Below are 27,452 nucleotides of genomic sequence, written 5' to 3' on the forward strand. Positions count from 1 at the left end.
CAGAAAGCGTTCAAAATGCTTCTGTTGCCAAATTGAAAAAAATTGTTAAGGAACGCTTGTGTGCAAAATTGTTGTTGTGTGCATACAATTAGCGAGTTTATGTTTGATAGCACACCTTGGGAATGAAACGATCGCCTCCTGGCTATTTCTAATCATATACTACTATGTACCTTATAAATTTGACAAAAAAAAAAATAACAGAAAAAAAGACCCGCTGAGTTTCTTTCGCCGGTTCTTCTCAGGTCAGGGTGTTCCTTTTTCCGAACCGGTGGTAGTGTTTATTTGACAATCAATAAGTAAGTGTAATGCTTTTATATTGAATAAAGGAATTTGAGTTTGAGTTTGAGTTTACTCAAGAAAGGAAGATATTATTTAATAAATATTGGTAAAATAGTCGATTCTGTCATTAATGCAAGGTAACTTAAAAGTCTGTTTTTGGCAATTTCGACGAAAAGCCACGTGTCACTGCAGGAAACTTTTACAATTCATTTTTCTCATGTTTTATATGCCTGTGTAGACGCTGAGTATTTATTTAAAATTTATTTGATTTAAAAATTTCCGATCCAGGCCAGGATAAATTTATATGACGTCTTTTAATTGTATATTTTCCCTTTCATACAATAGTAGATTATCTTAATTACCGACCTTCTATCTTAAATCTCAATAAACGGCATTTGTAAAGAGGACCGTGCCAGTTCAGTGGTGTTTTCTTTTTTTATATAAATAACCGTAAGCTATGTCAAGTCACAAATAACTAAAACAATTCACTCCTCAAGGAAATGCAAAAATCGATTCTCTAAAGTGACTCATTTGAACACCAATGTTGGATGGAAAGACGAAACACGAATATATTTAGCTGCAATTAAAAAAAAAATACTTAACAGCACCTTTCCAAAATTTTTAATTATTAAAAAAATGTATCTCATGCAAACCTAGGTTTTGTCACTAGTTTAATATTTGCAAGATTGCAAGAGGCTATTTATTTTGATTGTGTAGGTACCTCAATCCAGTTAATCAGTGCAGTGTCGTAATGTAGCAGCTCGATATTTTATTTAGCGTTATTGCGCATGCGTAATATTTTAAAATCGCATCGGGCCGATTCATTTCGTAGGATAGAAAGATCAGCTCAAATATATTATAAGTATTAGGTAATAAAATAACTTTTTCGATATTTGGTATTTTTCTAAGTTTTTAAATATTATAAGTTCTGATATAGACCGTTTTTATCTAAAATTGACCCAGATAAACAGTTGGATACACGACGTTGATATGATGTATTTGTAAATTGAATCCAGTACCATTTAGGAATCACTAAATTAACCTTCTCGGTTGGTAGTCGGTAAGAGAGGGAAAAAAAGGAACGAAACTTTGAAACTGAATAAAACAGACATTTGTATAATAATGTCATTTATTATAGAAAACATCTTTGTTAATACGTCAATATTACAGAGTTATTTGGAGCCGTTCAGTCAGATATTTAATTATAATTATGATATACTATAATTTACCTCGAAAACTCAAACAAACAAAATTGTGAACCCCAAATATTTAACTTTTTGTTAAAAATAACGAGTATAGCTTTTCCAATAACAAGGATTAAAAGCTAAATAAGCAACATTCGAAATTGAATTTAAGGGATATTATTCGACGATTGTTCATTTTTCATATTTTATTATTAATACAACTTGACGTTTAGAGCAGTTCAGAAAGCGTAATTAGTTGACTTAATGGATTTCTTTACGTGGCATTTGCGTATTAGGTGGCAATTTAAGACGACAAGGCCAGTACAGCCACCGCCATACAGTTTTGTGTTTTCACGTTTAACAAGTAAATATGTTATGAGCATAACACTGTTTATGAGCTTTCTTAAAAATTTTCGGATTACGATTTTACTAAATGAAATAAATCATCATCATTTTATCACTTTTATATATTTTCAGTTAAGTTAAAATTAAATGAGTCTAAGTAAGTTAAAATGAGGCTTTAGTAAATAAGTACTTTGCATTTGCCTATTAAAATATTGTTCGATACATAATTATGGTTACAACTTTTAAGTAAATATTATTCGGATTTTTTGGATACTAGGGATAATTTGACTTGAGGGCTGACTTTAGTCTACGGGGTGGTGGACTGTAGTCTGGGTCAGGAACAGGAGGCGCTGGAGGCCATGCGTCACGTCGCCATTGTGGTTCATTTGTAGGTGTTGTAGGAGGTTTCACAGCTATAGGTCGTTTTGGTTCCTCAAGGTATGAAAACGGACGTGATCCTATACCTGGCCCTGAACCATTTTGACCATGCAGCCATGTATCGGGACGTTTATTGTTCCTGAGGAGAGAAGATGTGTGCTTATTTATAATTATGTAAATCTGTACACATATACCTATTTAATAAAATTTGTTTGCTTGTACGTAAAATGTAACAGTCTATACTTATTTTGTCCTTTTAATGACTTCTATGACACGTGATGTTGAATAAATAGAGTTAAATCTATTATGGATAAAAGGATAAAATTTTGGTGCTACTATAACATAATCATACCTACTTTGTCTCACTTATAATGCTTACAAAGTTATTTATGTAATATTCATGAAATACACGGCATATCGGCTACAAATAGGTAAGTGTTGTATGTAAATTTCAATTTGTTTTGCACATTTTTCTACAGTTTTATCTTTTTGTAATAAAATACAGACACTATTTACCTGTAATCAGATAAGGGGTTTTCTTTTATAGGAGTTCTAGGAGGCTCGTCGTCATTGAAGGCTGGATTTACATGAGGCCTAATTAAAACGAAGAATTTTGTATGAATTGCTTATACTATACTATCTACTACATACTCAAAAGTTAAAATCAATGAAATCTTTTTGGTTTTTTTTTATAATAATAAAAGCAAGTTATAGCCCAGCTGAGTCTCATTGTCCTTATGTTATGAATCAATGTGTCTCGCCTTTTGTTAGCAATCAATGATGATAGAATTGCGACCAATAAACAACCAATAGTTTATTAACATGCATAATTATATACGTGATAATTTTTTAATACAAATCTGTTGCTGAATCTCATAATTACCACATTTACAAAAACTTCATGTTTAATGATAAAAAACTCTCACCCTCTTGGATAACCCATGAACATATTATCGTTGCGGTGCAAGTTCCATGGATCTTCTACTCTTTTCGGAATACTAGAAACCAAAAAATAATTGACTAAAAGTAAAGGTCAAAAATTATATTTCCAGCAATTGTAACAATGGAAATAGATTATTATATATTATTTGTACTAAATAATGTCGTGACTTACTTTGTATTTTCTTGGTTTAAGGGAATCGCTCTTATTGGAACATGATGAGGTTCGTCCTCGAGGGGCGGGTTCAACGAGGAACTACAGATAAAAAAAAACGTTCAAATTAATTCTAAATGCTTTAAGAATGTAGTTCTAGTATCAACAAATGATCAACTAACCCTTTTTATTAAATAGCCATTGAAAATTTGGAGACGAATTAAGTTAATAAGTTTTATTTTTTATTCTAACATTACTTTACGTTTCTTCTCATCACGCTAAACCGCTGAATTGATTTAATTTTTTGGAAAGATATTTTGATTATTCGATAAGCACATTGGCTTTTCTAATTTTTTTAATTGAACCCTTGTGGAAGTAGAAATGTGCTGATGGCTTGTATGCTAAATTGCTAAATATAACAGGTTCAACTATTCGTTAAAATATGTAAATAAAAAAATAATAAAACAGATAGACGATATGATGAGTTTTTTTTATAGAAGATTGCCATATCCGAATAAATAAAAATTTCGTTAGTATCCGCAACACTTGAAAAAATTCAAATCATTTTGACTATTCTTTATTTTATAATCTTATCATCATCATCCTCCTGCCCTTATCAGAATTTTATTTGGGGTCGCCATACTTCTCTATCAGACGTCATCTGACAAGTAACATTCTTTCCTGTTCATGCTGCTTATGTTTCGGCTTTAATTTTAAAGTCAACCGCCTACTTGACACTAAATCTTCTTGGGAATGCTATTCTGGTGGTTTACCCACAGCCGTGCGGGTAGCCCAATGTGCAGGTGATATGCACTGGGCCCTAATGTGTACACTTAGTCGCCTCTTACGACACCTACGGGTAGAGTTTGGGAGGTCCTATTCTAATGCGGGATCACACGGACATATTTTATAATCTCAGATTATTATTATAATATCATTAAGTTCACACGGGTCAGCTAATTCTTTAAGAAAAAAGGTACATACCCCCTTAAAAATACGTCGTGGCGTCGAGCATTCCAAGGATCTTCGTATCTTTTATCTGAGCTGTGACAATCAAAATGTGTTTTTCATCAAAATACAAAATAAAATACATTGTCTAACGCAATAACATGAAATATTAAGGTTCATTGTTTACTCACTCAAATGCATTTAACACTCCCAATTTGTGGATTGGATGCTAAAACAATGGAAGAAAAAATTATTTTGGTAAAAGTAAATTATTATTATCGTAAAAACCTTGGTATGTATAAGTTCAATTTATTACCTCATTTTCATGTAGTTTTTGTTGGAATTCAACTATATAAGATACCAATAGAATGAGAAGAACAATGTTCATTGCATAACCAATGAATCCCTTGAGCGATATAGTCATCAATAGAAAGGCTCCTAGCCGGATCATGTCCAATTGATAGTTCATCACCAAACCTGGCGAATTTTCGCTCTGTAAGAAAAATTATTAAACATAAAAAAAACGAATCAATATATTATAGTACGACAAAAATCAGATGTAGCATCGGCAAATTAAAAAAAAAAACGATTTCCACCGATTTACACATCCAACAGAAAAAGCTTCCTGTCGCGCCATTCGACGCTATTCGTCGCTATACATAATCGCTTCAGTTTGACTCGAGAAAGCAAGTACATGTAAATCGACCTGTCAAATTGACGAATATATTAATTAGGTCATAGGTATACTTCTAAGTTGTGTCGTAGTATACCTTGTCGAAATGTATATGATCTTAAACTTTATTATTTATCTTTATGTGATATACCATATATTAAACGTACCAAGAGGTCAGTTACAGTTTGGTAGTCCATTCCAAAATGTACGCCTAGGGTCAGATCAACCACCAAAGCTGCTAAGCAGGTGCCGACGTATACATAGGCTATGATATCCAAATTCGATGCGGGGCCATCTTCCTTGATTACAACTGGATAGGAATTATTAATTTCTTTAAACTTTATCTTTTTGCAGAAATAGCTGGTTATCAAAAACGGGAAGTAAGAAAATAGTTTTTATTGATTAAAATAAAAAAAGTACCTGATATCAGTGCAATGGAAGCGACAAGATTAATAATGGCGAACACCAAGATTATAATCGTTAGTACAAAGACTGAATGCACCTTTGTAAGGTCTTCCAGTTGTAAAGGAGCACAGGATTCATCTGAAATGGATGAAATGAAAAATATTGATTGAGTCTCCCGCGAAACTTCTCCTTTATTCAAAAATTCAAAAAAAAAAATAGGTTTTATTTTCATTTCATAATTATGAAATCTTTTTTTTATGAAAGTTTCAATGTCAAATAGATTAGTTCAGTTACAATTGGGGTTTGCTGACAACAATTTATAAGTATACTTTAATATTGTTTACGTTTTTTGCGAATTGCGAATGCACGAAAAGGGGGCGAGATCGATAGTAGTAAACAAATAGCGACTCCATGTTAGGATTATTTGTAATTTACTTATTGAATAAAGGTTTTAATTAAGGGGCAAATAAAGCTCTGATTGATATAATCTGTATAAAATTTCAAACGCAGACATAATAAACGATTCCTGCAAAAATCTGAATATAATGAATTGTTTGGCTAAACCGTGGAAGAACAAAAATAGTCTTAAATTGTATTCTTTTTTCCCTTTAATAAACACAGTTGTGGTTTTGTCGTTATTTTTAAATTTTTAGTTAATTGTCTATGTGCTTCGTTTTTTAAAAATGTAATAAAAAACAAAAATATCCTTATAAAATATGCGCTATTTGTGTTAAATTGACAACTGAAAGCGCGACACGTGCTTTGTCAAAAATCAAACGTTTGTCATTTATTGAACCGACCAGATTGATATTGATATGGCCTAAGCCCTCAGGCAGAGGATCAATGATTGCTTCATTGGTACAAATGACGTAAAAATTGTAAACGATTATCTTGTGGACATTATTAAAGAATTTGCAATTAAAACACTCACCTTGAACATAAAGTCTGGCAACTGTTACCAAGAAAAAATCAGCTCCATTAGAATTGGCCAAATCACCAACATCGCAATCGTAACGGAATATCAGAGCTAGTACACATAGCACTATATTTGTTAACGATAGAATCTGCAAAACAATTTAATTCAGATAGTTATTATTTAAATTAAAAAAAAATCATACGAGACTGTATAGCTAACACGTGTTTTGCACTATATCATACAATATCTATATCATAATGTTGAAATCGGATTTTATACGAAATAAGTAATTCGCTTAGTTCATTAAAGTGGCAAAAGTGAGTAGACCTTACAACTCACATCGATAATAAAACCTTTGAAGGTTTCCAATATGTGAAAAAGACCATCTCTTAAAAACTTAATCAAAATCAACTTTCGATCATATAGAATTTTTGAAATTTAGACTTTTCAAAATCGGATATTGGTTCCAAGCTGAAAGTTATATTTCTATATTTATTGAATGTTAATTAATTACTGTATTATTATTATATATAAAACATTTGTGATGTCTTTTATTTTATTCTTATAAACACGAAACATAAACGATATCAATCATATTAAATAAATAATAATACTTTGTTTGTTCATGTGATAAATGAGTAATATTCTTTTGAAATGTGCGTTAAAGATACCTATGTAACATTAATTATGACTAATCATACGCTATAAATATTTATAAATATGACAATAGCACAACAAATGCAGCGAAGCATTCAACATGACCATACATCGCTAAAATGTGATGAAGTATGCATATCAATTCATAGAAGATAATAAATCGATTAGAGGCGATAAGCTGGAAAAGTATTGATGGCGCTGTTGCTCTAAGTATGAAATATTTTAAAACAAAACAAAACGGGGATTTTTTAAAAACAAATATAATAAAATAACGAATAAAGCTTAAAGCAGATTTTATTTTCCTGTGACTAAATCATTGCTATCAATTGAGATAATTTATATAAATTAATAATAAGCATTCACATATTCAATAATATTATAATCTATAGTCGCAAGTACAATACTAATCATAAATTCCTTGGAATGATAATAATTAGCGGAAGTAAAAATTGTGACGTATTTTTTGCGTACAATAAAAACTAAATGTATTTAAAATATTATTAGTCGTTACGAATAAATAGTACGAATCATTTAATATTAATACAATTGATGTAATGAATTAATGTTCAAATAATACTTTTGTAACAAAAAAGTGTACATAATTTAGGCAGTTTGCAAAAAAAATATTGGTAAAATGTTACTTTCGCACACAAATTATCACACGTCAAATTTATCATAGAAGAAGTACAACCGAAAAACGAAAACGAAAAACTAATAGGTAAAGTTCGCAATGCATTACATCAAAGAATACATTTTAGTTAAATATAATAATATTAGGTAGGTATATAACAAGATACTAGCTCTTAGCTCTATAAAAATATTAACGCTTGCATCATTATATACCTACAACATAAATATAAAAATAAAAACGTTTCAAGTGTTGAGAAAAATACTTACAATAGAAAGTCCCGCTGAAACGCAGGCTGTTACAATGACTTCGGAAGGTGTGTTTAACTTATTTTTATTCATGTTCACTTTTAGTAGCTACATGTGTTAAACAACACGTCATACCGGTCTACTGGCCGATCATGAAGGGACTATATCACTTTTAATCGCAAAACGATAATTATTATCGGTATTAATAAACAATATTATCTTTACAAGCGTATCGATTACTTAGAAAAGTTTTACATAAATTAGGAAACCCTTAAAAATGATGAACTCCTGAATGTATCTATAAACCAATACGTACGATTTGATTGAAAATCTAAATAATTTTCCATATTTCATATTCAGACGTATAATGGGTAAGAATAATATTAAGTATACGAGTACTAATATGTAACTTTTCTAGTCTATGATCCTAATGACTATCTTTGTGCAAAAAATACACATGGAACCTTTGCCTTTTCTGAACGAAAAAAGGACACAACAACAAACACATTTTCACTTTAATAGAAGGATCGAGCAATAAACAAATATATAATTACAGTCCTTTTAGATGATGTCCTTTGATTATGTTACAATCTTATGGAGGGGTGAGATTTAATGACGTGAAGTTATTTAAATAGGAAATAGCTGTGAGTCGAGACCAATTATTTCAGACCAATTTCCAACCTTATATTATTTATTTTTAGCTAGACCATTTTGGCCTATATCGTAGGTCCGTATTTTCATAAGATTTAAATATAAAATGCTCGATACAATTAAATAAACATTATTCTTTAAGATAATATTGGTAACTTTTAAATATTGAAGTTTAATTGAAAGAGGCGGAAAACGATGCATCATTATGATGATATGTCATCAATTGTGTCACAAGGTCACGGATGTTCTTCCATCTCACACAATTGAATTTAAATTAGTAACTAGGTATATAGGGGCGTGAAAAAGGTCCTCCTAATTTAACAATGCTATTTATTGACATTCATGGCTAAATTACGTTTTCCAGATAATAGCATTTTATGAACTACTTATACACGTTATCAGATTAAGTGATAGGTACGGTATTAATACTGACTCCACTGTGACATCATTCTATTATATCTGATGACGGTCTCCTGAAACACATCAATGAAGTTGGTTAATCTCATGGCAGATTATTCAACTGTTCCTTAAACCCAAGTGATCTATCTATCTCATCACGCGGGCACCACAATCGCGCCGCGAACGCCTATGAAAAATCGAAAAAAGAAATGAAGTTCGCTTGATTGCTGTCTACACGTCATATATGCTATTCTACGTTCCGAGTTAGTGTTTGTCTCAATATTATAGTGTAGTGCACTGTCTCAGGGGTATAGCAAAAACATAAACTAAAATTTGACCGCATGTCTAAGGCTTTGAAAAATTGGCATTAAAGAGGAATACTGTTTTTCATTCTCACTTAGTAGGTATTTCACAAAAAAATGTACTTGTAAAATTTGTAAACGCGCTACACTCTATAGCTCAAATATATATAGGAACTATTTCTAATTTGGCAATTTGACGTTTCATATTGGTGACAATGTGATGTAAAAATTATATAAACATGTGTATATAACTACATAAACCTAAATTACCTACCTTACCTTACCTAAACCTTACAAAAACAGTTGTTAATTTAAAGATGGAAAAATAATATTCTAAATCATACTTATTTCAGCAAAATTTTATGACAAAACCAGAAGCAGTATTATCTGGCCTGCTTGCCCTTGCATGGCTGTGGCGTATCGGCAGTTCTTTGTACTCCAGCTACTCAATATCTGAAGCTATAACGCCATCGTGTTTTGGAACTGGAGTAAAGACTTTTATTGCTGCCTTGCTGATAATAACGGAAATTGTTTTGGATTTTATGCCCCTCAGTGAATTTCCGCGAATTAGTCTCGTCCACACGATTATAAGTATACCTTCTCAAGCATACACATTATACTTTGCGAATAAGTACATCGGACCGACGCTGGATAGTAGAAGAGTAACAATCTTCCTTTATTTGATATCGGTATTGTGCTTTATTGAAACTGTATACAAAATAAACATCGATTGGAATAGAATTGAATAAAATGTGAGTTTTATAATATTTCTTTTATTTAAAATCTATAGGAATGTACAAACAAAAATAGCCAGTTATTAAGTTTTATTACAAAATTAAACAATATGAATCTTATAAATTTACTAGTAAAAATGTATCATTCCAATATTTGAATTATAGATTAAACAGTTACAAAACAATATAATGATAATAAATTCAAGACTATTTTTCTCATACACTATTTTATACTATGTTATCTTTTATATATATCATAAAAGATTAAACATTGCACATGTACATTCTAAATATTATTAAAAATAAAAATAATGTAATATCGAACATGGCATAGATAATTAATATAATGTAAATAATACTTTTCAAAATTACAAAGTATATTTATCTCTTTCCACGACATTGAATTAATTAGCTAAAATGTTTTAAATGTATTGTTAATATAAATAATCAAAAATAATTTTATAGAAGTAATAAAATGATTTTAATTATTTTAAAAATTAGGTTATCGAGCTCTAATCGAATTTCCGTTATCAGGAAATTTGTAGAGAACCACGTTTCTCGTTAGGAATTAGTTATAACGAGTTATTAATAGACACATACATATATTTCGTACATGATTTCTTAACAAATTTTTGTAATACCTTTTCTAACTCTCGATTTTCTAGGTTGACTAAAATCTTGGTCTTATTAATAAATAACATCCTTTATATAACATAATAGTACAAAAAGTAATTTCTTATACATGATATATTTGTTAAGTTAATTATAATACTTTGAAGTTTTATTTTAAATTGTCACGAAAATTAAACTAGAAAATGTAACTACCTCGATGACTTAGTATTATTCATGAGAGTTGTAATTCGCATAGTCTGTACAATACTAAATATTTTCTGAATAATACGTTAATCAAGGACAAAGAATCAAGATATAAATCAATTGAGAATTATCTAAATTTTAACTTTTAGAGTTTACTACGAAATTTGATCTAAAGTGTACAGACTAATATTTCATGTAGATACAATGAAAAAAGCAAATGCAAATATAACTGAACCCTTAAAATTATTATAAATTATTTAAATACGTCTAAAGCCTTTGGTCTATAAAATCGTTCCACTTTTCCTCTTTTCAGTACAAAACATCCGTCTCCGTGAGTGAACCTGTAAAAAAATTATTCTGGTTAATCGTCAGTCCAAAACTAATATAACAAACTATGAACATATTATTGTAATCTAATCTAATCTAGAAACGAGATGGCCCAGTGGTTAGAACGCGTGCATTTTAACCTATGATTGTGGTTTCAAACCCAGGCAAGCACCATTGAATATTCATGTGCTTAATTTGTGTTTATAATTCATCTTATACGGCGGTGAAGGAAAACACCGTGAGGAAACCTGCATGTGTCTAATTCCATAGAAATTCTGCCACATGAGTATTACACTAACTCGCATTGGAACAGCGTGGTGGAATATTTTCCAGACCTTCCCCTAAAAGGAAAGGAGGCCTTAGATCAGCAGTGGGAAATTTACAGGTTGTTATTGTTATTACTGTAATCTACATTTGACTATTTTTAATTTGTCTAAAAATAATAATTCGTGTTATTCACAATAGTATAATTTTCCGTCAAAAGACCACAATTCAATAGATATCGCTTTCGTTTTGTAAATTGTGATTTATGAACAATGATCTTCACGAACGGTGTGAGATGAACGCTGACAGCGATAACGTAAGCATATTCGTCTAAAAATTTTAAAAATATAAAGAATTGAAAAGTGGTATATGCAGATTAAATATTTGATAAAGAAATTGTCTTAAAATTAAAAGAGACTGCGGCGCACATTTATAGTTTGTTTTCAAATTAATGTATACTGAAACGCGTTGTTAGATATAATAAAAATTTGCTAAACAAATTCAAATGAATCGTCTATGGAATTCAGCATCAATGAAGATAACCAGCATGTTTAAAGGACACCGCCCCTGTCAATGCACGTGTCCTCTGGAATCTACGCCTTCCCATTGCATATGAAAACAATATCGTATCATAAAAATAAAATTAAAAAAAAAACTTAAGTTATATCAAAGTACTAAAAAAAAATACAAATATACAATAAAACAAAGGTACAGACAATAAGCTTCTTGAACTTTGCTGATTATTAATTATGGTACCTAATTACACATTTAGGTATATATTTTAAGTATATCAAGCATTTTGGTTTTATGAGAGGGACCTAGGGAATTCGACCGAGTGCCTTAATCCTAAAGTTCAGTAGTACCCTCTTCTAAATCTCTTATTAATCGCACGGCACGAGATTGGTTGTGCCACCTACCATCCCGTCCCGATTATCATTGGCCCAAGCCACAGGCCTCTACAGAAACTTGTCAGATGTTGGTAGACTGTATTTAAATGGTTACATATAACTAGATTTCCAAGTTTCATAGAATTTAAAAAATAAATGATAATGACGTGCAAAACATCTAATTAAATTAGTGCCAAGATGTAACGAAGTCGGATAGAGTAGTGTAATAATTAGTAGGTACTTGGTAGGTACGCAAGTATAATAAGTACGGTACGAGTACGCAAAACATTACAATAAAGCCAGTTTGGATTTGTTTAGCAAAAGCGACATATACTGATAATCATAGAGTGTAGATATTAGCATTAACATAAAGCATATTGTTCTTAGAGGAAATAATAATATAAAATAAACCTAAATGCTATGTAGTAAGTAATACATTTAACATTATTTAACATAACAACAGTAGTAATGTTATCTCGAAATTAAAACTTATTTCAGAAAATATAAATCTTCAGATCGATAAACCAGAACAACAGCTAACAGAAAAATCATAATTGCACTTACGATCTAAATAAAGAAAACGGACTAACTCTTTTTGTTTTGCGACATAAAATAATTCCTCTTCTGCGTCAAAGAGCTCAAACTAGATGCTGCGCGATGGACCGCTGGAAACCAGTAAAATAATGGATTAAGAAACAATCAAACAATCATTATTATCAATTCAATGAAATCAAAATTTTATCATACCAAACTATTAATCAATGAATTTTGAAAACATAAATATTTTCTTTTTAATTGTTCAAGTTGGATATGATAAAATTTTACTTTTGAGACTGCTCATAACAGAAATTGCAATTACAAGCTTTTCTGAAAGAAGATATTGCAGTATAGTCGGGAAGTGGAACTGGCGGTAAATCCTCATCTGGGGGTAGCTGGTCCCGCATGCGATGTGCGGAAGCGGGGATGTAAGCCCAAGGCAGTTGTCCCTGAAGCTCGGCAGCAGTGCCGCGTCTTCTGTTTAATCCAATGATACTTTTCATACAAATTCATACAAATCCAAACTATTTAAACACTATTCTAAACCTTAAATATAGTCTTTAGGTCTTAAAGTCCACTTATCAATAAAAAAATCCAATTATCTGTAAAACAATATAGAAACTATTTTTTTAAGTTGAAACAGATAATTAGATTTTTTTTAAATATACATTCAAGGAATTTTGAGAAGGCGTATAAAGTCAGCAAGACGCATTTAAATCATCAATACAAATCTCACTCGCGATTGAAAACAGGTGTAGCGGGCTGGTTGGTTACATTCAACTGAGGCAATGATTGTGTAGTTCGAGGAGTCGAGTTTTGGCCAATCATATTAATTACTGCACAGTCCAGGCGCATTTGCTGTTCGGCTATCATATTTTCTAATCGCTGTGGCAATGATAGTAGGTTATCGGGAAAATTCACGGTACGTTTTTTATCATCTTCCTCGTGGTGCATTCGCGGCGATCTGTTATTAAGGAAAATGTAGTCATTAGTATACATTTTATCCCAAAAGTTGTCAACCACGACGAAGGCAAAGATATAAATAAACCAGTTACTAATGCAATAATAATCAAAAAAAATGCCAATTGGACCGCTACGAATGTTAACGATATTTTTTTAGGTAAGGTTTCATACTAAATTGCATTTCAGTTCTTATTTATTGATGGAGAAACGAGATTAAAGTTGCTTTTCGACAGCGTTAAGTTTTCTTCGCTTTAACGCTCTTTAACAATTGGTGTTCAGTAGAATAAACATTCCACGGTGAACTTAACGTTCGCTGCCGTTGTTGTGGTACACAGAATAAAACGTGAGGGTCGATTGAGGGTCATGATCTTTCCATAAGGTAGTCATCAGATACCCTTTAAATGAAGAAGACTTGCAAAAGTCGACCTGATGTCGGGACGGGAGAGCAATAGGCGCAAGCAAATTATAATCCTACAAAAACAGAATAGGTCAACAGCCGTCAGTGGACACTCCGCCAGGGGTTCCATAAAGCCCCAGCTGACTAAAGAAAGAATGCATAAAAATGGTCCAAAAAAATCATCCTTATTTTACAATACAATATTGATTAACATTTAGCGTCTCCTAAGGTTAGGTAGTAATGTTGCTACCAACTACTGCAAACGATAAAATATCTTTCTTGAATATTTATCTCACTCTTACTTCATACATTGTACATAATTAATTTGTATACTTACTTATCTGGAGAAATATCCAAAGAATTAGTTACGGAAACTCGTCTCGGAGGAGGGGAACTTTTAAAGAAGAGCAGTTTTTTCATACGTCGAAACGCCTGACTGAAGTCAGCACGTGGTATTTTTGCGTTGTAGTCATTACGCAAATTTGACCCAACGTATTCTTTCGCACTACTTAAATCTGTTGAAACTTCAGTTATATCTGACAGTGCGTGTCTTGGTTCTCGTTGCATAGTTTCTGTTACGATTGGTTCTGATAATGAAGTTACTTCTGCCGCATCTTGAATTGCTACATTAACTGAAGGCACAGGAGAGCTTTGTACTCCTGCATCTTGAGTAGCAGTCGGTGTTATTGGTTCTGGTATTACAACAGGAATAGACGTTGGAGCTTCAACCTGGATTAAATGGTCACTATCAAATATTTTTCAAAACATTCACAGTATTTATTTAAAGTACAGTACTTAATAAAAATAACGTACTCAATTTTAATTATGTAAAAAAGTACGCCTGTTAACGTTAAATTATTTTTGAGCAAAAAATACATAAATAAAAAACTTACAACAGCAATATCTGTTTTGATGGGTTTGGTCTTATTGACTGCTACAAGAATAATAAGGAGCAGATTGACCAAAAAAAAGACACCGAAGCGTGAGTAGAGTAAGACCATGATCCATGCTGTGAGGGATGTATCCAGCTGAACATTGCCTGTGCCGTTGGCGCTCGCGTCCACGTAGTCCATAATATCTGCGAGAGTCTGTAAGATTTGTAAGGTTTATAACCTTCATTGAATATCACATAAATCTAAACACCTTAAAGTTTTTTCGTAATCAAATTGTCACTTTCCTTTATTTTGTTTTTAATAACTTTTGGACAACATCACATATAGTACTCCGATCCTAATGTAAGTAGCTAAAGCACTTGTGTTATTAAAAATCTGAAAGTAACGACGGTACCACAAAACCAATCGACTCGGTCGGACCCAGGACCTCGGAGTGGCGTACCCATGAAAATCGTATTTACACGTTACTCGGTCACTGAGATCGTCTTTATGGTAGGGATTTAAGCAAATCCTTCTGGGTAAGTACTACCCACTCATCTCATATTCTACCGCCAAAAAGCAATAAATAGTTGATATTATTATAAAGGGTGAGTGAGCTCGCGTAGCTACCTATATGACAACATGAGTGTCATCTCTTAGTTCCCAAGATTAGTGGCGAATTGGTAATGTAAAGAATGCCCAATATTTTTTTTTCTATTTTTTTACAGCGCCAATGTAAGCATATGTAGATCGGGGACCAGTTACCACTAGGTAATGTAATAATGTAATACCAATTTTAATACCCAACCTATATCATAAAAAAAATAAAAATTGACACGTACCTTTGTATAAAACGAGTCATTGGCAAATATTACAGTTGCGACGACATCTAGAGCGCATATACAGACTGACACCATGATCCAAGGCCATCGTATTGGCTTGGAGTAATCGTTCTTCAAACCACCAGCTGAAAACAGAATAAAGCCGCACTCCTTTGTATCTATCTCTATCTTTGGTAATTAATTACTCAACACCGCCAAATAAAATATAACACAACAATATATATTTATAACATATCTGATATCAAGCCATCACAATTAATTTCAACAAAATTACAGTGTTTGAGTTTTGATTCTTATTTATATAATAAGAGTCGAGATGGCTCAGTGGTTAGAACGCGTGCATCTTAACCGATGATTGCGGGTTCAAACCCAGGCAAGCACCACTGATTCAGCGGTGAAGAAAAACATCGTGAGGAAACCTGCATGTGACAAATTTCATAGAAATTCTACCACATGTGTATTCCACCAACCCGTATTGGAACAGCGTGGTGGAATATGTTCCAAACCTTCTCCTCAAAGGGAGAGGAGGCCTTTAGCCCAGCAGTGGGAATTTACAGGCTGTTTTTGTTTATACAACAAGGTCGGTGGGTTTTATTTTAATTATTGTGTAGTCATAGACAACATACTTACTCATAATGATAGCACTGGTGAGAAGCCAAAGAACGCCTAAGCACAAACTAACACAGTTGATGATAAATGTTCGAGTTACTGTCAGTGGCTCTCTAGTCATTAATACGAATGCTTGGTCAGCTATACCGTCTATAGAATTTCCTATATTGACGCGAATGCCACATTGATCCGGATCTGCAAAAAATATATATATTACTAGCTGTGCCCGCGAACAAATACGCGTCAGAATTAAACAAAAGAAAAATTGTAGCCTAAGTTACTCCTTATTATCTGCCAGTGAAAGTCCCGTCAAAATGGGTCCAGCCGTTCCAGAGATTAGCCGGAACAAACAGATAGACAGGCAAAATTGTAAAGAATGTTATATTGATATATGTACCGTGTATACAAAGATATGCATTGAGTAAAAAATAGCTATTTTAATATTACAAAAAGACACCCCAATTTTATTATATGTATAGATTTATATTCCCTGCATCTACTTGCAGTGGGCAGCTATCAGATTACAAGCTAGTTCATAAACATGTGTAAAATTGAAAAATGTGTCACATTTTGTACCTTGACCCAAAGTTCAAGGCCTAATATAGAAATAGCCAAGCAAAGCGTGTGTAAGTTTTAATCCCGAATTCATTAATATTTATTAGTTTTTGGAATTAATTGGTATTTTTATTTTAATTGCACTTACTATGGTAATATAATATTCGAATATAAATTAAGAACGGTAACTCTCGTAGAAAATCTACCAAGCAATAATACTGCGCAACAGATATGGAGCTGAAGATCACTTGAACCACCGCTTGAATCTGAAATGCAAATCAAAAGAATAAAATTATGTTCTGAAACTAATTACGTGTCAAAGGAATAAATACAAATCTATATTAGTATTTATTTCTTTGACTATGTTATGTCGAACTATTTCGACATAACTTAGATTGGAAGTAGCATCCACGTAATTCGTAAAGTAGTAAGTACGCTACCCCTACCCCAAATTATCAATATTTATTTCTTATGTGAATATAATCTTTACACAAACGTAATAACTTGTAATATCATATGACCTAATATATTCCATTTGACACGTCTATTTACATGCACTTTCTTTCTCGGGTTGAACTGACGCGAGAATCTATAGCGACGAATAGCGTCGAATAGAGCGATAGGGAGCTATTCCTATAGGTTGTATAAATCGGCAGCAATCGGTTTTATTGAATTTGCCGATGCTACATCTGAATTGTGTCGTACTATACTTATTTTAAAATATGCTACTCTGAATCGATGCCATTAATACTTTCATAAATTTTATCATCTGTGAAGAATAATAGTTGTACAACTAATATAAATATATCTATGGAATTAAATGAAAAAACATTTAATCAATGATTACTCGTATAATATCGCTCACTCATAACTCGAAAATGTGACTTCGCAGTGACCGAAAGATTAGATAAAGAAAACATCATTTAACAAGTGTAGAGGAATATTTGAGAAGTAATCAATATTAGAAGAACGTTTGTAATATAAATAAATAAATTTATATTGTTAACATTCTCCTCATATATTAATATTGTTACAATTCACATAAAGATATAAATGAATTAAAACTACAAAGAAGCAGAAGTTTTTAAAATATATTCTTAATTATGACCTATATAAAAATCGGTGACTAGAACGTACATTAATTATAAATAAATACACATATTAATAGTGAAATTTATGTCTCAATTCAATTATTTTATAAATATGAACGCTTTTACTTTTATAACAGACAGTAATTTATTAAATAGATTATATGAAATAATGTACGTAGGATATGAGCCGTGAAAGTAAAAGATAGGTTTTAATTTTATCAGATAAAATCTTTTTCTCCAGTGATGGCATATTATAATAAATATATTTGTCAAATTAAAAAATATATACTCTTGTTTTTAACTATATATAAATAGGAACTTTGTTTATTTGGGCGTTAAGATGATTCAGGCGTTACGAATGTGACTGTTGAGCCGAGCCTGACCCACTGACATCCGCGTTCAACTCGATTGATATGTTATTTTAAAAATAATTTAGTAGCGGAATTGGTTATGTTATACGAAATTAAAATTAACATGAAACTTACATTAAAAAATTAAAACACACTTATTACCCCTGTTTTTGTTAGAGGTTATGTAGAGACACAAATATTCACTGCGACTAAAACAGTCAGTCCGTAATTTAAAAACGAAATAGCTAGATAATTTAATATTACAGTCTATGTAAGTTTTTGTAATTAACTGTTACAAAATTTTATTTTTGACATAACATAAATGCGTAAATAATTTGTATATCAAGACGATGCAGAAAAAGGAATCGGCAGAGGCAAATAATTGAGGAGGTTCAATTATAAATAATATAAAGACATTGCAAATAAGAAAGATTCCTCATAGATCTGAGGACATTGACAAACAAATATGTATGTTGGCGAAGCCGTATGGACGAACTGATTTGCATAATAGATGATCTAGTCGTTAGAACGCGTGCATCGTTACCGATGATTGCGGGTTCAAAGAAATTCTGCGTCATGTGTAGGTATCAACTAATCCACATTGGAGCAGCATGGTTAAATGTGCTTAAAAACTTCTCCTAAAAGCGAGAGCCTTAGCCCAGCAATGGAAATTTACAGACATTTTGAAAGACAAATATATTTTAGATGATTAATAGATTTACAAAAACAATAATCGGGAGTCGATGTTACATTTATTAACACCCTGTTCGGGATAAGACGGCTATTTAAAAGCGGCCGCAACAACCCGTTATCAACATCAGAACTGATAACGCACACTCTCGCCGCGTCCGTCTTGCGTCTTGTGTTCCAGTTTTCTGGTACTCGTACATAATACGCGTTTATCTAACGTCCATGTCGATGCACGATTTACGTCACGGTTATCACTTATTACAACAAGGGTTTTAGTTGATAAAATACTTTTTTTAGTTTTATAATTCTAAAATATAACTTCTGAGAAATAGAACATGAAAAATCAACGGGGAAATTCTGCTAGCCTTATTGTTAACATTCCACGCGCTCAAGAATTATACTGTAACGATTTTTTTGAATTAATTATTTGTATATACATATTTGAGGAATCCATTTCAATAATTCTTATAAGTAGAATTATTCATTAATTCTATATAATATGTGTAATGACGAGCTGTTTTGAACTATTTCTACTATATCGTTAAAATAATTAACCATCTACACGGCTATTATTATCATAGGCATAGGGTATCATGCCTGACTAAAATATAAAACATTTTAAGAAATTCATTTAACATATTTTTGATAAGCGGAAATACTTCAATGGACCTATCTATTGAAGTATTTTACATGTCATAAGTTTACATAAATATCAATGTTTATAGTAATAATAAATATGGAGACTTTTTGACTTGTGAATGAATCTACGTAATATTATTAGAAGCTGCGCTTTGCAGTCTTACCCGCTTTAAGGTAATAATAAATCTAGACTATTGAGGTGGCAACCTTAAATATCATGTTGCTATATTTACTACTATTAAATAATATTATTTTTTGCTAATAAATTATCCAGAACTATTTGTTTAGTTTACAGATTTCACAAAATATCTCGATATTTTTTTAAATATATGTTAATAAAATTAAGCATACATAAAGAATTCGCAAAGCAATGCATTGCAGATCGCACACTTAATGATTAAATAGATAAAAAATACAATCGCCAATCGCTTAAAACATATTCATAGCTAAACTTTAGGTATTTTACTGACGATTATGTGACGCTTTTGTCTGTCAAACGATATCACATTATTAAGATATAAAAAATGAATTCTCAATACCAACTTATTCATATTTCGAACACATTATAGAAAACGAACAATTTATTTTGAGTTACAAATTTTACCTGGTTGAAGAGTTTTTTAAATCAATAAATACAAAAGTATCTAATAAGTAAATAAGTTTAATTGACTTTTAAAGTGAATCGTTGTAAATATATGTTATATGTTTATAATTTGTTTAATAGTAATTTAATTGGTTCCTTACACAGCATCATACCAAATTTGCTAAAGAGGTCAATGTATATATACATTTAAATAATTTGTTTATTTTTTTAAAAACCCAACCATTGCACATGCATCTTTACACAGAAATGTGAAAAATACAAGACGTATGTATTTCTAGTATCAATATATATTTAGCAACTAACTAAGAATTAAATAGCATGCTACATCTAAGTTTATTAACAACAAGTGCTGCAAATTAACTATAATCTACTAATTAAAAAAGAAACCTATATCCAGACAACAAAATATATATATCACTAAGTATAATCCATGTTTATTTAATTAGCTTAATAATATAATAGGTTGTCTTAGTCAAACTACCAAATTATAATAATTTAAAAAGTGATTAGCTTACCAGGGTTGTGACACCAGCAAAAATCATTACTTTCATTCCCATCGTGTTTTATATGATTTCAGATTAAAGCATCACAGCAAGCAATTTTAAAAGATATTCAAAAAATATTTGAATTTTGAAACAAATATATATTGACACAGATATAACAACGATTCGATCCGGGATCTTAAGAGCTACGGCCAGCATCGCACGGCGCGGACGCAATCTTTCATTTCTCAGGCGATAAGACTCACAATCGCAACTAGATCAGATATACCTAAATAGTAATAATAATAAAAATAAATATTTTTGGCATGACTGTGTGTGTTACGATATACGACATGTAACACCTTCAGAAGAAGTTGATTAAAAGTCTGCATATGTATACTCTGGCGGCCAATAATGCTCCGTTTTTTTCTTGTTTAAGCACGTATTATTTAGTTGGTAACTAGTTAAACAATGAGGTGTCTTTATCCAAATGTCAAATCGATGAAAACAGGAAGAGAGAAATGCATATTTAAATAAACACTAGCTTAACAGCGTTTATAACTAATCTTGAGAGTACCTTCTTGATATTTCTGAAATAATGTTCACCTGTTGCCATTGTTTTTTTTTTTGTTTGATATAAAGTATACAACATAAGGAGTATTTTTAAGTACTTAATAAGTAACTCTACATAATTAAAAAGTTTATATTTTATAAGAATTACTAACTCGTGTTATTACACTATTATTTAAAAAAATAATAATTCAAATGTAAAACGATAAGATGCTGCATTATCAAGCTAAGTTTACCATGCTACCGTATTTAGAGTCAAATTATGTCATTAATTAGTCAAGTCGATCAAGCTCACGACTCGAGCTGATGATCTCTAAACAGATGAACTTGAGGTTGAATTCTTTTACGATTAACTAAAGTGAAGTTAAGCCATCTATCAAAAAAATAATCAGATTATGATGAAGCTACGATGGCACAATTAGATGCATACGATAAATTTGTATTTGTAGTATTATCCATCTTTATGCGCTGGGAGGTAAAATGTTTGTTCTATTATACAGCATGGAGTTTGAGTTCGTTATATTAATAAGAACCAATTAAATGTATGTAAATAATGAACCTATTTTTGGTTTGAAAGCGTGTTCAAAACCAGACAAGCTGGTGGAATATGTTCCAAACCTTCTCCTCAGAGGGAGAGGAGGCTTTAGCCCAGCAGTGAGAACTTTGCAGGCTGTTAATGTTACTGTTTTTTTAAATTTAAATTACGCCTTTAGTACTAAAAAATCATTTAGCTTATTTAATTAAAACTTGAGACGTACACTTTGTATATACGTGAGATATCTAATTATTTTTAATTAACATAATCCTACACCGACGCTAAGAAACATCCGAACGTATATAAAGCAAAAGTATGTTTCTCGTATAACAGATTTCTGTAGCAGATCTTCATACATTGATAACTCATACTTAGAGCATAAAGCGATCAGGATGGTTCTTCGTGTAAGTTATATCAATTACTTAAACTTTTTTGAGTAATATACATAATGTTAATATATTGTTATTTTATAACAATAACGTATTACTATATACTTTATATTCAAACGTGAAATACGTTTATACAAATATTTATGTGTTGAAAAAATTTCATTATTATTTTTAGGTGTATTCGCTTGTATTGTCGTGTTTGACTGCTGTTTTTTGTACTGAACATGAGGATTTTCAAACGAATATGACATCACCTAAAGACATGTAAGTACTTTACGTGTATTCTTGTTTAAACATTCAACAAACAGGCAACAAACCTTATTAGTAATTATTATGCAGGTACGTCGTACGTGCAACAGTGTACCAAGTTGGAATACTTACCAACCAGACTAATGAAACTTCTGATTCAAATACGTAAGTAAAAATCTATCAGTGCCAAGATATTAGAGAGCATGGACATAAAATGAAAATTGCTTTCAAATCCAGCTAGCATCGCACACATTTCATATGTTTAATTTATGTTTATAAATCGACTCGCATTTGACGGTAAAAGAAATCTTCGGGAAGAAAAAATAAGCCTTCATATGAAAATCTACCACGTGTTACATCCATATTCCAGCTACAAGTTGTACGTATTATACCTCTTAGCAAACATTAGCCTCAAAGGGAGAGGCGGCGTTAACCTAGTAGTGAAATTTACAAGCAGTTACAAAATAGAATAATGGAAACTGTGATTATGTTATTTCAATATATGAAATAATAAATGTTGTAATATTTCAGTGGTCATCAAGAGGCGATCACGTTTTATCATAAAAATGGATCTAACATAGACTTGAATGCGATTCACGATCCATTGCTAACAAATGTAACGGCTGAGAAAATGGTTGGTGTTGCTCCTATTATCAATAATACTGTACCGTGGGCAGCACTCAGACAATTGGTTTCGGCTCCACATCTGCAAGGTATAAAACTAAAATAATTTATCATCGAAACGTAGTTAACTAAACGTGTATTGGAAAACATATATTTTGAAATGTTCAGTAAGTACTTAATTTTTTATGATTTTTTTAAGGAAAATCTAACCCTTCTATTAATGAACATACAAATGTTGAAAAAACAAAAAGGGACGTATCCGAAAGGCCAGTTGAAATTATAAAGGGAGCAGCTGTCATCCCCTCCGAGGCAGGTGTGCAGTCAATCGCACTGCCTCCCCTTCTAACCCTCAATAAAAACCTATCCAAAATACCAGTCCCAATTCCGAATATGTCAGTTGTAAGTTATGCTAAAGTTAATACTGTATTTCATTCTACCTAACCGTATAATATTTCTATATATTGTATTGTAAAGTTGCAAAATGTAAGCCAATTATTATATTATATATATATGTTTAGAAAAATAATATAGATAGATCTTATTACACATCTAAAAAAATATTTAAACATTTCATGTCGTTTCATTTATTAAATATCGATATCAGTCTGACAATATCGTATAGTGAAGGAAAAATTAACATTCATATTTACATTTATCAAGTACCTATATCAAAGCTTGAATAAATATCATAAAACATATAATAAAAGAATTACATAAAATCGTCGAGGACAAAGGCTTTTAAAAGAGAGCCTCAAACCGCATGTACAAAACCAACGCATGCGTGGCCGCGTTAATGATTTGTCGCTCCCAACCAAAAATACGTGAGTTGATGCAAAATAGCCGTATTGCGCTTGCTTAAACTACACGTTGGGACATGTTTGGTATCAAACTCTGATATTTGGGTGAAATGGTGTTGAAAGTATCAGCTAGGACTGCATTTACACGACGATGAGTTCGCCTAAGCTTAATGAGAGATGTCCGAGCAGTTTGAGCAATGGCAAGAAACATCTTAGCACAGAATCTAAGGAAGACTCCCTCGACAACTCTGTAAGTTCGTATGTCAAATATTACATGAGAATTGATAAGTATTTATAAATGTTGTAACTGCCTGTGAATCTCCTATTCAGCAATAGGCTAATCATTTGTTAAAATATTATTATATTTTATAATATAATATATTTTTATTAGTAAAGAACATTTGTTTTGGAATAATAAAAAATGTTGTCTATAAATTCCAAGAATTATTACAAATAAAGGCAATAAGAAGAATGTGACTTTGCTGTTTTTTAAAAAATATCACATGTCGATGACCTTTCCAAGGCTGTTGACATGCGTGCTTATAGTTGCGCGCCAAAGCTAGTCTTAAGTAAAGATTTCTCTAGAATACGAAAATGGATCAGAAATAGTACGATAATGTGTCATTCATTGCGAGTAAGGTTTTTAAATCAATTGTGATATTTTAGATTCGGGAATCGATTAAATCAGAAAGAGCTGGAACGAAGTCAGAGGAAGATTGTAGGCGTCGTACTATCATTGTGGAAAAGAAAAATGGAAGCTACGGCTTTACGTTGCAGAGCTACGGCATTCATTACAAAAAGGTTTGTGACTGAAATACCCTTTAGAAATTTATTCCGCTGCGAGCTTTACATTAATTTGTTGAATTATAAGTCAAGCAATGCGACACTATTGTTATATTATATTGGTTATATTTCAAGTAATGCTGTGCGTAGCAATTATCGTGATAAAGCTAAATATAGTCTAAACACTAAGTGCCATAATACATTTTACACTACATGATAATATAGACGATATTTTTTATTAAGTCATCTTCTTTCTTGCAGGAACAAGAGATAGAAGTTATAACTTACGTGGACCATGTTGAGTTAGATGGACCGGCGGCTGCAGCAGGAATGCGCGAGGGTGATGTCATTCTCTCTATTAACGGCACAGATGTAGAACGCGCAGATCACACAACCATAGTCACTGCCATCAATGGTTGTGACTCTCGCATGCGAATCGTTGTTATTTTTGAAGATTGTGTACGAAAAGTCGAACTTCACCTGAAATATATTAACATTCAGCGTACTTTGCAATCAAAAATGAGAGAACTTGAGCAACTCAGCGTCCGTGAGAGACATGTTTTTGACTCTAATTGGAAAACACACAGCCTGCCTTCTCAAAAGAAAAAGTCTTCACCGTCGGACATCATCTCAGATTCCGAAGAAAATAATGTCAACGACAATATTAATAGTGTTTATTGCCGGCCTACTCTGTCTAGTGAGAACGTAACTATTGCTAAGCCGCCTCAACCAAACGTGTTCATGTACCAATATTTGGACCCACGATATGGTGCGTGTATTATACAACCAAATTTACATACAGGTGGTTTCGTCATAACCGTAGGTTCGCCAAGAAATAGGCGTGATTGCCACCATTACGTAGTTAAGACATCGAGTGAATGTCATCGTGTTTCTGAAGCTTACAAGCCAGCGAATGGAAAACATACGAAGACACACAGAAATAGTCACAGTCACGGCTGTGCACCATGCATGCCCGCATACAATAATCAGGATGCAAATAGTCTTGAAGCCTACGACCTCGCCAGCCCTTGTTGTGATCCTCACTGTGTACCTAATTCTAGAAAGAAAGTGCGCCGCAAGAAGGAATCTTCTAAAGAACATAAGAGGAAAGAAAAATATCATCAAGTCGATAAATCAACACAGAAACCGGACGCTTGCCCTCACACTCACTCGAAGAAAGTTTGTAGCTCAGGTCAATGTTCGAATAGGTATCGTTACCTTACCACGGAATCAACACAAACTAGTCAGTGCAGCTTGCAGTCGTATGCGACGAGCAATGCCACAGTACCATGTGATAATTCAGCCTCAAGTTATAGCACTTCACTGAGCAGTGATACTCTCTTCTGGGACAACGACCGCTCTGAAGCAAAATCCTCGCCGAAAATTCAGTACCAGAGCTCTCACCAACATGTTAAACCGAAGTCGTGGGATAATCTAGCAACAAAAGCTATTGGAGGATATGGTTTTGGTTATGGTTATTTAGACACAACAGTCAAACATACGAATAGATCTAAAAGTCACGGTCGCAGCCACAGCGGTCGCAGTGGCCAAACTCACCATGAGTACCAACACCACACTCAAGAGAAACACTCACACAGACAAAACGGAACGCCCCATCATTATGTTTATGGAAGAAGCCAAAGTCATTGCCCTCCAACTAAGTCTACGGAAAGTTTGATCGTGGTACCTAAATACCAATTAGAAAGTAGTGGATCTGAAAGCAGATTGGCTTGCGACTGTGGTGACTCCGTAGAATATTATCGTCGCATGGGACCTACAAAGAGCCCTATCGAATCTCACACAAACTATTACTCACAGCGTTTTATTTATCCCGCTCATTCTTACAAAAAAAAAGATCCAAACGTTAGTTCAGAAATAACTAGATTGTAAGAAGTTCATTCACTGGACATTTGCTCAAGTAAAAATCTACAGCTTATTCTGCAATATGAAATCAATTTTCTTGAGTAATTTGTAAGCTTTAGTCAACTTTACTCAAATAAGGTTCACAATTTGTATTAATAGTAATAAATGTAGTTTAATGGAATAATAATGCGTCATAGTTTTGGTGATATTAATGTAACGAGCACAAGAAAATGCAATATTTTTTCTCAAAATAAAACTTTACAGCGAAAATTTATACATAGGTATTTATGTCATGAAATTTTTCTCATATTTTGTGATTTATATCGCTGTATTAAACGGCAGATTCAACGATCGTAGACCCTTTTGACACCATTTTATCAGCTTTATACTCGTTGATATATAGTTTTTAATAAAAAAATATATATAAATGACTTTTATTTATTTAGACCACAGAACTTCCTTTTTATAGTCTTGTTATAATTCTTTCTATTCATTAAATATACGACAAACAAAAAATCCAGACTAAAATCCATATTTATAATCAGCTCTGACTTAAGGGAGCATATGCAACTTAATAATAATTTCTCATAGACGAGAAGGGATTACATGTGAATTATCCCGATTTCCCAACAACGACCGCTAGACAAATATTTAAATATACAGAAAAATGTATGATTTATATATATTTTGGTGCCAGTAGAATGTTTCGAAAAAAGTTGAATGATAGTGCATATTGAATTACAAAGAATATTAAATTGTTTTGATTTGCCTACATCAATAACCTTTGAAGATGTTTAATCTGAATTCATTTATCATACCTAGTCAAGTAGTAGTGCCGTTTTGATGAAAATTCAATTCGAGCTTCAAGATCCATTTT

General features: G+C 32.1%; 4 protein-coding genes across 4 annotated transcripts; 2 read left to right on the forward strand and 2 right to left on the reverse strand.

Moving 5' to 3' along the window:
- Positions 1-1,887: 1,887 nt before the first annotated feature.
- Positions 1,888-7,927, reverse strand: LOC124542876. The gene is made up of 11 exons (XM_047120764.1): positions 7,776-7,927; positions 6,237-6,369; positions 5,321-5,443; positions 5,068-5,210; positions 4,544-4,720; positions 4,419-4,456; positions 4,264-4,323; positions 3,301-3,381; positions 3,113-3,184; positions 2,703-2,780; positions 1,888-2,325 (listed from the first exon to the last, which is right to left on the reverse strand). The coding sequence occupies exons 1-11, from the start codon at positions 7,845-7,847 to the stop codon at positions 2,082-2,084; spliced, it is 1,221 nt and encodes a 406-aa protein (XP_046976720.1). The 5' UTR covers positions 7,848-7,927; the 3' UTR covers positions 1,888-2,081.
- Positions 7,928-10,079: 2,152 nt separating this feature from the next.
- LOC124543420 lies at positions 10,080-21,012 on the reverse strand. The gene is made up of 10 exons (XM_047121638.1): positions 20,799-21,012; positions 17,058-17,175; positions 16,376-16,549; positions 15,746-15,870; positions 14,925-15,119; positions 14,369-14,784; positions 13,408-13,635; positions 12,994-13,148; positions 12,725-12,799; positions 10,080-10,997 (listed from the first exon to the last, which is right to left on the reverse strand). Exons 1-10 carry the CDS (start codon positions 20,838-20,840, stop codon positions 10,966-10,968), a joined length of 1,560 nt encoding a protein of 519 aa, XP_046977594.1. The 5' UTR covers positions 20,841-21,012; the 3' UTR covers positions 10,080-10,965.
- Positions 21,013-22,212: 1,200 nt separating this feature from the next.
- LOC124543167 lies at positions 22,213-23,675 on the forward strand. Its single transcript, XM_047121241.1, has 5 exons — positions 22,213-22,274; positions 22,435-22,523; positions 22,599-22,673; positions 23,040-23,221; positions 23,332-23,675. Exons 1-5 carry the CDS (start codon positions 22,263-22,265, stop codon positions 23,571-23,573), a joined length of 600 nt encoding a protein of 199 aa, XP_046977197.1. The 5' UTR covers positions 22,213-22,262; the 3' UTR covers positions 23,574-23,675.
- A 372-nt stretch (positions 23,676-24,047) lies between these two features.
- Positions 24,048-26,943, forward strand: LOC124543166. The gene is made up of 3 exons (XM_047121239.1): positions 24,048-24,179; positions 24,596-24,730; positions 24,974-26,943. The coding sequence occupies exons 1-3, from the start codon at positions 24,081-24,083 to the stop codon at positions 26,600-26,602; spliced, it is 1,863 nt and encodes a 620-aa protein (XP_046977195.1). The 5' UTR covers positions 24,048-24,080; the 3' UTR covers positions 26,603-26,943.
- Positions 26,944-27,452: the final 509 nt, after the last annotated feature.

Source organism: Vanessa cardui, chromosome Z, assembly GCF_905220365.1.
Source record: "Vanessa cardui chromosome Z, ilVanCard2.1, whole genome shotgun sequence".
In the NCBI taxonomy this organism is placed as follows: Eukaryota; Metazoa; Arthropoda; class Insecta; order Lepidoptera; family Nymphalidae; genus Vanessa; species Vanessa cardui.